This window comes from Hordeum vulgare, chromosome 1H (genome assembly GCF_904849725.1).
Source record: "Hordeum vulgare subsp. vulgare chromosome 1H, MorexV3_pseudomolecules_assembly, whole genome shotgun sequence".
Lineage (NCBI taxonomy): Eukaryota > Viridiplantae > Streptophyta > Magnoliopsida > Poales > Poaceae > Hordeum > Hordeum vulgare.
This window is the reverse complement of record NC_058518.1, coordinates 416215327-416227615: the sequence shown is the minus strand read 5'-3', so window position 1 is coordinate 416227615 and position 12289 is coordinate 416215327. Positions and strand designations below refer to the sequence as shown.

At 45.8% G+C, this 12289-nt stretch overlaps 1 protein-coding gene and 1 pseudogene across 1 annotated transcript; one reads left to right on the top strand and one right to left on the bottom strand.

Moving 5' to 3' along the window:
• The first annotated feature begins 518 nt into the window (after nt 1-518).
• On the top strand, nt 519-3723 carry LOC123441485 (uncharacterized protein At4g15545). The gene is made up of 9 exons (XM_045117901.1): nt 519-1048; nt 1285-1353; nt 1658-1714; nt 1861-1924; nt 2018-2110; nt 2199-2417; nt 2597-2639; nt 3205-3283; nt 3397-3723. The coding sequence occupies exons 1-9, from the start codon at nt 752-754 to the stop codon at nt 3487-3489; spliced, it is 1014 nt and encodes a 337-aa protein (XP_044973836.1). The 5' UTR covers nt 519-751; the 3' UTR covers nt 3490-3723.
• Nucleotides 3724-3806: 83 nt separating this feature from the next.
• Nucleotides 3807-12289, bottom strand: part of LOC123441474 — a 58645-nt pseudogene continuing 50162 nt past the window's right edge.

Below are 12289 nucleotides of genomic sequence, written 5' to 3'. Positions count from 1 at the left end.
CGGTGGCCGGCTTTAATATTTAATTATTGTTTGTTTTTATTTTTAAAAATGGTTTGCATTTTTTTTCGCATGTCGTTGAAATGAATCGGGTCATTATTGCACGCATGCGCCGATCCAAACGCGAAAACGGATGTCCGTATCCGTCGGACCGACCGAAACAGATAAAAAACGAATAAAATTACCGTCTTTTGAATCGACCGGTTGGAGTTGCCTTTAACGCGATGTGCTGTGCATGATGAATCAGCATCAGATGAGCCCTGCATTACCAAACGTGCCGAAAAGCCGTCGGAATTACTAAAATACAGCTCCAGCAATCCATGCACCGGCGCCGGAGTAACGGAGAGGCGTCGCCCGCCCGGATCCACACGCTGCCTCGCCGAAACGCGGGGAGCCTTATTATCTATCCACGACCGAGGCGACCCCAGACGCGGGCATGCACGCACGCGTCCGCCCTGGCTGTGGCTGCACATCACGCACGCATCGGCGTCGAGAGCGACGAGGGAGGAAGCCTCCAAAGCCCGACCCAAAGCCCATGGCCTCCCGGTCGCAGCCACCACCACCACAGAAACCCCGCGCTCCCTCCCTCCCGTGATCCTAATCCCCCGCGGCTTACCTTCTCCTAGATAACACTTCCACCATGCACCGGGGCGAGACGACGAGGGAAGCAGAGGGAGGGAGAGGGAGGATCATCAGGCGGCGGAAGTAGCACGGCACGGAGGTGCCGGAGCCGGAGCCGGAGCCGAGCCAAGGGATGTCGGACGAAGGGGAGGACGCGCCCGTGGCGGCCGTGGCGGCGGGGTTCGGGCTGCCCGAGGAGCTGGCGGCCGTGCTGCCGGCGGACCCGTTCGAGCAGCTCGACGTGGCCCGCAAGATCACCTCCATCGCGCTCGCGTCCCGCGTCGGCCGCCTCGAGGCGGAGGCCGCGGGGCTCCGCGCGCAGCTCGCCCAGCGCGACGACGCCGCCGAGGACCTCCGCGAGCGCGTCGAGCAGCTCGAGTCCGCGCTCGCGCTCGCCACCGACCGCCTCAGCCGCGCCGAGGACGACAAGGTAATGAAAGTTTGTCTCCAACTAATTGCTGTGCTAGTGGAATCAGCCAGTGCCGGTGGCTTCGTGAGCCCGGCTTTTGCCGATAAGTGGGTCCAGGCCACAGCTTCCGGTCTCGCTTGTCAACCAATTCGGCTTTCTTCATATGTAGTGTTGCCTCTCGTAGTATCGTAGCTGTTTGATCAGCGATTCATTGCAAAAATTGTCAATTTGATGTTTCTCTGCCCTTTTGGTTGCAGGAGACACTGCTGAAAGAGAAGGCGACGCTGTCAAACACGGTCAGCAAGCTCAACAGAGATGTCGCCAAGGTAACATGATTGCAAATTACTCCCTCCGTTCCTAAACATAAGTTTTTCTAGAGATTTCACTGCGGACTACATACAAAACAAAACGAGTAAATCTATACTCTAAATTATGTCTATATACATCCGTATGTAGTTCCTAGTGAAATCTCTAAAAAAGAATTATATTTAGGAACGGAGGAAGTATAATATATGCAACTGAACCAACTCATTAGCATGAAAATGTTACAACTTCCGTGTAGAGAGATTTTGTTCTTTATGATTCAGGCCCTAAAGATTGTGTGCTTTGTTTCTGTGCTTGGTTACCCAGTTGGAAGTTTTCAAGAAGACGCTTATGCAGTCACTTCAGGAGGACGATGACAAACCCGTAAGTGGCCTGTATTTACATGTTATATAATGGTCTAGTTACTGCAAGAGCACAACAACGACTCTAGAATTCTTCTCCTGATTTCTCTTAAATTTCATCTGCATAGCAAGTGATTTTTGCTAGTTATAATACGAGCTCTTCTGTAGAACATTGCTCCCAAGGCAAAGCTCACCGAAGCTTCGAGTTTTTCCCCTGCACCATCTGTTGGAGGTACTGCAGAATTTTCATGGTTCTTTTGCTAGGTGCACTGCACGAGATAATATTTAGACCACAAGAATTAACCTCACTTGTGGACTTTATCAGATGACGATTCAGCATTTCCAACTTCTAAATCATCACAGTTGTTTGAAACTGCAAGTTCTGCTTCAGAGGAAAGTAGCCATGCTGAGCCAGATGGTACACTCATTTCTCAGTTGGTTCACACTATTGAACGTGAACTCTTTTTCACTAATATTCAACAGATAACACCCTTTTATACTCACAGTGGCCAGGCCACCCCGCTCGCATGTATATATGCCATCGTACAACAGCACACCAAAGCTTACTCCCCCAGACTCACCTCCAAGGGGTTATGCACCACTCTCACCACCAAGGAGACATTCAATCTCGATTGCGTCAATGAACAGGCTCGATGACAAGTCTTCGGTCTTTTCCAGTAACCATAGCTCCATGACATCTCCATTTGACACACCAAGTCAAACAGGTTAGCTTTGATAGCTTGGGTAGTTAGTTTATGTTATCTGTAAAATATGAACACCTGGGTCTGTTATTTTGCACTAGAAATTTGTAATGAATGAATACAGCGTGATTCTTAAGGGCAAAATGCTGGTTCGTAAATCATCAATTATTTACTCTGCTTAATTATTTGTGCATTTGTTTCAGGACGAACACGAGTTGATGGAAAAGAGTTCTTTCGCCAAGTCAGGTATATATATGTGTGTGTAAATGAGCTCGACTCTAGAACAAACAGTATTTCAGTATTGTTATTAGAAAAGAAATGGATACACCATTTGTTATGTTTACCTTCCTTTTCTAATATACTACTCCCTCCGTCTCATAATATAAGACGTTTTATATCGTGGGACGGGTACTTATGAATCATTGTTGGGTCTCCGCTTTTATGTACTCCCTCCATAAAGAAATATGAGAGCATTTAGATCACTATCTTGTACTCCCTCTGTCCCAAAATAAGTGTCGTTGAGCTAGTACAAAATTTGTACTAATTTAGTACTCCATCCGTAAATTAATATAAGATCCTTTAGATCACTAAAATAGTGATCTAAATGCTCTTATATTAGTTTATAGAGGGAGTACAAAAACTGCGACACTTATTTTGGGACGGAGGGAATATTTCTTTCTGGAGGGAGTACAAGATTTTGAGTGCTTTTCCTTTCGGAGGACGTAAAATGTTTATGTCTATCTTGGTGCTTCATTACCAGAAGCAGTAACACCTCCACTGCCCTCTTGACCTATACTCTACAACCATGCAGAAACCGCTTGTCTTATGAGCAGTTCAGCGCATTCCTAGCCAACGTGAAGGAACTGAATGCACACAAGCAGACCAGAGAGGTACACGTGGATATGAATCAAATTTACTGTTTCTCTGCAATTTATCAATCAAGTATTATCATGTCCTTCAGATATTTTTCTGGTGCTCACTAAAGCTTTTGTGACTTCTGCAGGATACACTAAGAAAGGCTGATGCGATCTTTGGCCCTGAAAACAGTGACTTGTACACTATCTTTGAGAGTCTAATTACCCGCAGTCACCATTAGAGTCCTAAATTATAAATCTTTCCATGATTAACTGTGAGCCAGATTTTACTGGCATTTGTGATTAATATATTTTGTATTTGGTGTATTTAAGATCTGTAGAAGTCGTCTGCTATCATTGCAGGTTTCGGAAATATAGTTTTTAAAAACTCTTGTTGTGGTCAATGTAAAGGCACAGATTGTCTGTAAGCTACAACCTTTACATATTAATACAGATGCAACATTTTTCAATTTAAAGGCCATGCTTCTTCCCCTCTTAAATTTATGTTGTTGCTTATAAACATACAACCCTCACAATTTGAATTCAGAAGCAAAACAAGAAAATTCTCTCAAGTGGCAGAAGCAGCGGAACCTATCCTTTTTTATTTTGCTAAGACGATTAAATATTCCGTGCTACATGTGGAGCTTTTGGTATTTGATCAATCCTTTTTAGCGAGCTTTTGGTATTTGATCAATCCTTTTTAGCGGTACTACTATAAGAATTTGGTATGTTTAGGCCCCGAATTATCTGGCGGCCTGCTCCAAATTGCCTTTTGTTCTTCGAAGCTCGCAATAATGGCGGATTGCTTCTTGTTTGCTAAAGAATTTGCCAATAGTTCATAATATATTTCACCATTGAAATCACTTAACACATGCACCAGCTTTGTACTCTGATTGCTGATCACAATCTGCCCATCTGTGCTTTTCATTGTGTTGGCAACAACGCTTATTCCCTTCAGCATTACTGTGGATTTCAGGTCAGATCTTTGAACCATGTAAACTGCACCAAGAACTTCTCCCAAAAATATATCCTGAAAACATGAAAATTTTCAGATAATTCTTAAATAAAATATGAAATAAAACTATATTTGTACAGAGAACAATTTTTAAAAGTGGCGGTATGTGCGCAGAAAAATAAGATGATTTGCAGTCAGTTACCACATGGTGATAGAGCTTCTCTTTGCTCCGAAGTTCCTTCAATAATGAGAATAACTCTTGGACAAACACTGATTCAGGAGTTTGCTGGGTTTGTTCCAAGGCCTCCAGGACAGACTCAAATGAAGCAGCTTTTCGTTGCGCTGTAAGGGGAACAAGTGTGATATTCAGGTTGGATTCCAGGACAGTTTTTGCAGCCAATGGATCAAGAAACATGTTGAACTCTGCATATTTGTTGGATGGAACAGTGAACACATTCCCCTTCTCATGGCCTTCATCTGTGATGAGCCCTCCAACAACATAAACTCTCTGTACATAGCGAAAATGTGTTTAGTAGGATCAGTATTGCGCAGACATCAGACCAAAACTATATGTCTGGAGATAGGTAGCATACTGACCTCTATCACAGAGCTTGCATCACTATCAGAGAGTGAAATGTTGGCCAAATTGGTGAGAGGTCCACTGGTAAGAAGAGTGATCTTATCACCTGGACCAAGTTGCCTCTTGACAGACTGCCAAACTTCAGAAGCCAGTGACTGCCGATGTTCTGGATCATCTGAGCTTTCAGGAGTGTACCTGATCATGCAACCGATACCCGTGTAAATATTCCGTGCCATGGTCACATTTTGTTCAAATGAAGTGAATTTTTTTTGGAAAAGGGGGATATACCCCTGGCCTCTGCACCTTATGCATGCAACCATTTTTTTAATTATTCACAAAGACCATACAATGTAATACATCAGTAAGAATGTTTTTCCTTTACCTTCTAGGACTTATTGGCAATAATCGAGCAAGTCCATACAATGTATCGGAGTCAATAAATCCACCACTGCCCAAGGGAATAGCATAAGCATTGTTGCAACCAAGGGTTGGATTACCCATTGCAGTGGTATTGCCAAGTCCTATTGGAATGTCGTCGCGGCCCATCATATGTAGAATGTCATAAACGATATCGATGCTTGCGATGTTCGCCCAGCCATTGCCATTGACCAAAACCCCCTAGAATATGTTAGTAAACTTGTGCTGTTGCATAATGTTCCTTCAACATTTTTTTTGCTAGGTACCTTAAACAGATTTTGAATTAAGGTAGTAATATTTTCCCTCACCTTTACATCTATAACTTCTCTTGGTGCCTTCAAGAGATATATAAGGGAAACGTAATCTCCAGGGCTCATGTCCATGTCAAAAATAACTGGCTTTCCCCTGCTAACGTTCATGAAATCTGGCTTATAAAGGACTTCTCTGTAAAATGGGAACTGTGTACTGATGTTAAAACGACCAGCTTGTTTAGGGAGATTTAGGACCTGCAGAAATAGTTCAGTTAGGGCCTTAGGGGGCAGAAGTTAAAATTTATACATATGATTCCTCATACACAGAGTGAAACTTAGTTAGGCAATGATCAATGCAAGAAATTGGATGCTTGTTTGTTTGAAGTGTCGATGCGCGTTCAAACTTTTAAATTTAATTTAAATGCTGCAATCTTTTAGATACTAAGTTAGCATGCCAACTCCATGCCAATTGCCAATCATGGATATATACTGCTTATATAGTGCTCACCTCCAGGAAGCTCTTGAAAAATTCCCTATCAAGCGTGCTATTGTTATCCGTGTTTGGCTTTGCGCTCGTGCCAACTCGAATGCGGACTCCTTCTGAACCAGCCACTTCCTTGGTGTATCCGTCCTATACGAGTAAAAGGCGTTGGGGGTCTGAGAACTTGTCTTGCGGGTGCACATAAGTCCCACTACTTGCAAACCGAAAAAACCCGTCACAGAACTTGAGTTTCGGGCTTATCTAGGTCACAACCGACGTTTGGACCGGCCGGCTGCCCGATTTTCTCCGTTCGAGGTCACGCGAGGCGCACGTGTGGGGTGATTTTTGCACGAAAGACCCTGCTCCGTGTGCTAATCAGTTGTGGACGTCCCTGCCTGCCTTCGTTGACCTTTTCCCGATGCTGGAGGCTAGTGGCGGCGGCGCTGCGGGTGCGTCGAGATCGTCGGCCGCTAGTCTACCGGAGGTGATGGGGATGCTGTCGAAGTTGAGGACAGAAGAATGCGGTCAACCGATCTATGGTTAGTTTCTCGTTCTCCTCCCCCTCCCTTGAGTCCCTCCCCTCCCGTATGGTTAGATGTCCTCCCCCTCACCTGCCGATTTATGCTTAATATACCATGTTTTTCGCAATGTAGGTTCCGATTCAGTAAATTCAGTATAGAGATGCATCGTGGTGGGTTTTTCATTGGAAAAGGAATTAATTTGGCATATTTGGATGAAAAAGTAGCATGGTGAAAAGGATCGAGATGGACCTAGAGGGGGGGGTGAATAGGTACAAATCCAAATTTTAATAATTACTTAGCAATTTTAGGCTAAAGTGCGGAATATGAGTGTAAACCTAATAATTGCTATGACAAAGAGTAAGCTATTAGGGGTGAAGCAAGGCAAGCGGTAAACAATAATCAAATACAAGTATGTAATAAGGATTAACACAAGTAGAGAGTTAGGGTTAGGAATAACCGAAACTCCGAGAGAGACAAGGATGTATCCCGATGTTCACTTCCTTGGAGGGAAGCTACGTCACCGTTAGAGGGGCGGATGTTACCACGAAGGCACACCAACGCCACGAAGGCTCACCCTATTCTCCCTTTGAGATAACTCCATGAAGGTGTTTCTCAACCACTAGTGGTAAGCCTTGAGGTGGCTTCCAAACCTTCACAAACTTTCCGGGGGATATCACAATGGTTTGATTCCTCTCCGAAGACTCCTACCGCCTAGGAGTCTCCAACCTCCAAGAGTAACAAGATCACGGGGATTGCTAAAACTTGCTCAAATCACAAATCACTTTGGTGGGAAGGAGGAGAGGGAGACGATCTATCTTTTGATTGGAACAACACTCAAAAGGACTCACAAATGCTCTTGGGATCTAGGATTTGGTGTAGACAAGAGTGAGTGAGAGGAAAGGTGTTCTTGGGTGTATCTTAGCTGTGTTGAACACCCTTTCACGAGGTGGGAGAAGAGTATTTATAGTGTGGAGTGAAATCCAGCCGTTGGAGGTGCAATAAGTCACACAGGGTCCGGACGTCCGACACTTGCCGGAAGTCCGGGCGTCCGTGAGGGGCCGGACGTCCGACAGGGGTCGGTCGTTCGAGACCTGTAGGCACGACTGGAACTCTTCTGAATTCATCAGCGACCGGACGTCTGATAGGGGTCGGTCGTCCGAGGCCTGTAGATGCGCCTGAACATATTTGAATTCATCAGCGTACGGACGTCCGGAGTGGCCCGGAAATCCGTATTATACAGCACAATTTCTACTGGTGGTGGCTTCCGGATTTTCGATGGGGGTCGGACGTCCGGAGGGAGCCGGATTTCCGAGATATAGAGCACACATTCTACTGGTGTAGACTTCCGGATTTCCGGAGCTTGGCCGGACGTCCGGCCCTCGGACGTCCGGAGGGAGCCGGATTTCCGAGTTATAAGCCTCACAAACTTCTGGTGCCTGGGTGCGGATTTCCGAAGCCAGCCGGACGTCCGGCCCTCGGACGTCCGGAGGGAGCCGGATGTCCGAGGAAATTGGACATGTATTGATTTGAAGGAGTGGATGGTATGTGGTGTTTGGTATGATAGTAGAGATGTGGTATGAGCAAGTTTATCGCAAAGCCTGTGATCCCCTCTTAATAGTGCGGGATCCCTATACTCAATATCAGTAAACTCAAAAGACTACTCTACATCATCTCTTCTTAATCCCGAGCCTTCTCGAAATATAAATCACCAATCTTTTCAGACAGCCTTTGGCACATAAATCTCAGTCTACTTAAAGTACTTGCCGTCCTGAGATACACTCAACAAATATGATTAGTTTCCTATGTATGTGTTGTCATTAACACCAAAAGACGATTAAGGGCATATCATGCACTTTCAATCTCCCCCTTTTTGGTAGTTGATGACAACATATACATAGGTCTCAAAAAGATTAAACATACATTATAGTCTAGGAGATATTTAGTACGGAGCTCCCCCTTAAGATATGCATGATAAAGAAATTGAAGCTCCAATGGATCAACATGGAAGGATAATAAATCATCATAGAAATAAGGAAGCAAGACATAATAGTCTATGATGATATCATAGCGAGTCATAACCATTCATAAGTAGCCATACATGAGTTTTATCCATTACATTAAATCTTCAAAGACTAAAAATGACGATAATAAAAATTTAACTACGATACATTACTCCCCCTTTGGCACCAAGTACCAAAAAGGGAGCCGTCAACAGCACCAATCAAACTCAAAGTTCATCACCACCATCATCAGCATCATCAGCCAAGCCACTGCCCCCAGCCTCGTCAAAGAACTCAGACAACTCAGGACCAAACGGGAAGCCAAAATCAGTAGGAGGAGCAGCAGGAGGGGCCTCATCATCACTCACATCAAGAGCGCCCGAGGCTCTCAGACGAGCCTTGAGGGCATTCTTGGAGGAAACTAGGCGGGAAACCACATCATGGGTTTGACCACACTGAAAGGAGACAACCTTCATCAAAGCAGAATGAGCTTTGCCAAGGAACTTGGCAATGCGACCGAGAGGAGCGGAGCTAGATGAGGGGGTGGCGGCCCGTGCAGCAGTGCGGCGAGTGGATGTGGAGGAAGAAGGGGCTTTCTTGGGAGCAAAGTCATCCGCCATGTGAGCGGGAATGACCCACTTGCGATGGGTGTGAGTGGCAGCCACAGAGAAATCAGCAACGTGGTTAATAAGTGTCTGGATGAAAGGAGCGTGAGGAAAGGCTCGCTTGTACTGAAAGCTAGCAAGCCGAATCTCATGCCATAGGAAATGGGGCACATTGATTTTTCTCTTGGGGTTCTCGAACAAGTGATACATGATGTCGATACAATAGCCACTGCAAGAGCCCTTATCACCCATCTTGGGATAGATGGTGCGGATGAGACACTGAAAAATAATGAAGTAAGGGGAGCGCCAGATGGATACCTGGTTAAGGTCCTTCAGGCGCTCATCTGCATCAAGCTCAAGTAGTGGCTTGAGAAGATGTCCACACACGTCAATAGTCTTAGGCGCATGGTTAGGATCATCCTTATGTATTTTGTAGCCGGAATTAGGGAAACCCAGTGCGGCAACAAAAGTAGCATAAGAGGCTTTGAAGCGAACGTCATAGGTGATCCAGCTGACAGTGTTGTCGGAGCCAAAATAACATGTGGCATAGAACTGGTGAATGGCAGCAGCACTATTGTCGCAATGAAAAACAAACGGGGCGGCAAGCCCCTATGCCTCAATAAGCTCAATGGCACCCGGATATTTCGCCGGGTGCATGCGAATATGCTCAACATCAATAAAAAGATGATTAGATAACCCCTTAGGAACTATGACTGTGGTAAAGATGTCCGCTTGGACGTTTGTGCGGAAACGTGAATCCGTAGAATCACGAACGACCTCGTATTGATCTATGTCGCGGCGGAAAGTGAGATAGGAAGCTGCGTCAAGTGTGGTGAAATTTGTGATATCACGACCTAAGGTGGCAGGAGGCTCTAGTGAGATGCGGCGAGCTTCACCTGCAGGCTAGGCAGGAGGCGGTGGCGGCATGTAGGACGCCCTGCGAGTCCCGGGCTTGGACTTGGACCGTCGAGCGACGTGCTCAGGAAGTTCCTCGGCGGCAAGCTCCTCCTCGAAGTCAGGGTCAGCACCATCAGACGACGACGGAGACGGCGAACGCCGGGCAGTCTGTTTGAAGGGACGGATTGGCTCATCCGAGTCCGACCACGTGTGCATAGGGGTGCGAGAGGATGAGCCGGCCACGGTCTTCCGAGCGGTGTGCTTGGTCTTGCCCATGAAGCTCAACACCTACGCGGATGAAAATCCCCAAATGAGGAACGAACATGGAGATACATGGGAGAGAGAATCAAATCCAATCGCGAAAGGAGACGGAGGAGCGACCTGAGAATGGATCCCGCAAAGAATACGGAGGAAGAAGTGGGGGATCCGCGGAGGAGATCGGACCGATCTCGAGGATGGCGGCGCTGGGCAGGAGCTCCTCGAGCTGGCGGCGGCGGCTGGGGAAAAAAGGGGCGCTGGGGGTTAGGGCAAAAGCCCAGCCCCGCGCCCAGCTTTATATAGGGGCCCCGAGGCGTCGGACGTCCGAGAGGTGTCGGACGTCCGTAGGTTGTTCTGGCGTCGGACGACCGGAGGAGTTTTTGCCGCCGGACGTCCGATATTAGCCGGACGTCCGAGAAAAGAGGAGAAGGGAGAGGCCAGTTCTGGTAATTTTTTGTTTTGATGATGATGACTTGCATGGTATCTTAAACAAAATACGGACACTGTTTTCCTAGAAGCATTACATGCATGAAATGACCTGTGCGTACATTGTAAGCTTAAAAACACATAGACTTACGACTCACTCCCCCTAAATATATGCGCACATCAAGACACAACCATAATGTGAGTGTATGTATGTGTGCAAGATTTCAAGATATGTTGTCAAGCTCCAAGATACCAAGTTCACGCCTAAGTTGACAGAACCTAGCTACGCTAAGTGGCTTGGTGAAAATGTCGGCTAACTGCATGTCGGTACCCACATGGGTAATATCAATGTCACCCTTTTGCACATGGTCTCTCAAGAAATGATACCTAATATCAATATGTTTTGTGCGAGGGTGATCAATGGGGTTCACGGAGATCTTTATGGCACTTTCATTATCACAGAGAAGAGGAATGTGTCGATACGTGATACCATAATCCTTTAGTGTTTGCCTCATCCATAGCAATTGAGTAGCACAGCTTGCGGCTGCAATATATTCTGCCTCGGCCGTGGAGAGAGAAACACAGTTCTTCTTCTTCGAGGACCAACTTACCAACGAGCGTCCAAGAAAATGACATGCACCGGAAGTGGGTTTCCGTCCCACTTTATCACCGGCCCAATCCGCATCAGAATACCAATAAGATCAAACTTTGCATCCTTAGGGTACCATAAGCCTAACTTTGGGGTGTGAACAAGGTATCTAAGAATATGCTTAACCGCCGTGTGATGGCTTTCCATAGGGGAAGCTTCAAATCTAGCACATATTCCTACACTTAACATGATGTCCGGTCTAGATGCGCAAAGATAAAGCAGCGAACCAATCATGGAGCGGTAAGTAGATGGGTCAAAAGGAATACCGTTTGAGTCTTCATTTAGAACTACATCGGTGGCCATGGGTGTCTTCATTGGTTTAGCATTTGTCATATCAAATTTCTCAAGAATGTCCTTGAGGTACTTAGTTTGAGACAAGAAAATCCCTTCTTGAAATTGTTGTATTTGAAAACCAAGAAAGAACTTCAAGTCCGTGTTGAGTGACATCTCAAAGGTCTTGGTCATGGAGGCCGCAAACTTCTTGCACAAATGAATGTTAGGAGAACCAAAAATGATGTCATCTACATAGATTTGGCATAATATCAAATCACCATTTTCCCTCTTAGTAAAAAGAGTGGGATCGATCACCCCCACCACAAAGCCATCATCGAGTAGGAACTTCTTAAGATGATCGTACCAAGCACGGGGTGCTTGTTTAAGACCATAAAGTGCCTTGTGAAATTTATATACATGGTCTTTGTGATGAGGGTCAACAAACCCAGGTGGTTGTGATACATATGCCTCTTCTTGTAGAGGACCGTTAAGAAAAGCACTTTTCACATCCATTTGATGCAAAGTAAAACCATTGAAAGCAGCATAGGCCAATAAAATGCGAATGGACTCAAGACGAGCAACAGGGGCGAAAGTTTAACCAAAGTCCAAACCTTCAACTTGGGAGTACCCCTGTGCTACTAACCTTGCCTTGTTGCGTAGGACAGTCCCGTTCTCATCTTCCTTGTTCTTGAAAATCCATTTAGTTCCAATGACATTAGGTTCCTCAGT

What these genes read in the sequence shown, in the direction of transcription:
- LOC123441485 (XM_045117901.1), top strand. Translation starts at nt 752, where the DNA reads ATGTCGGACGAAGGGGAGGACGCGCCCGTGGCGGCCGTGGCGGCGGGG. An exon ending in AGGAGGACGATGACAAACCC is followed by an intron (nt 1,715 to 1,860) that starts GTAAGTGGCCTG and finishes GCTCTTCTGTAG; the next exon opens with AACATTGCTCCCAAGGCAAA. An exon ending in TAGCCATGCTGAGCCAGATG is followed by an intron (nt 2,111 to 2,198) that starts GTACACTCATTT and finishes TTATACTCACAG; the next exon opens with TGGCCAGGCCACCCCGCTCG.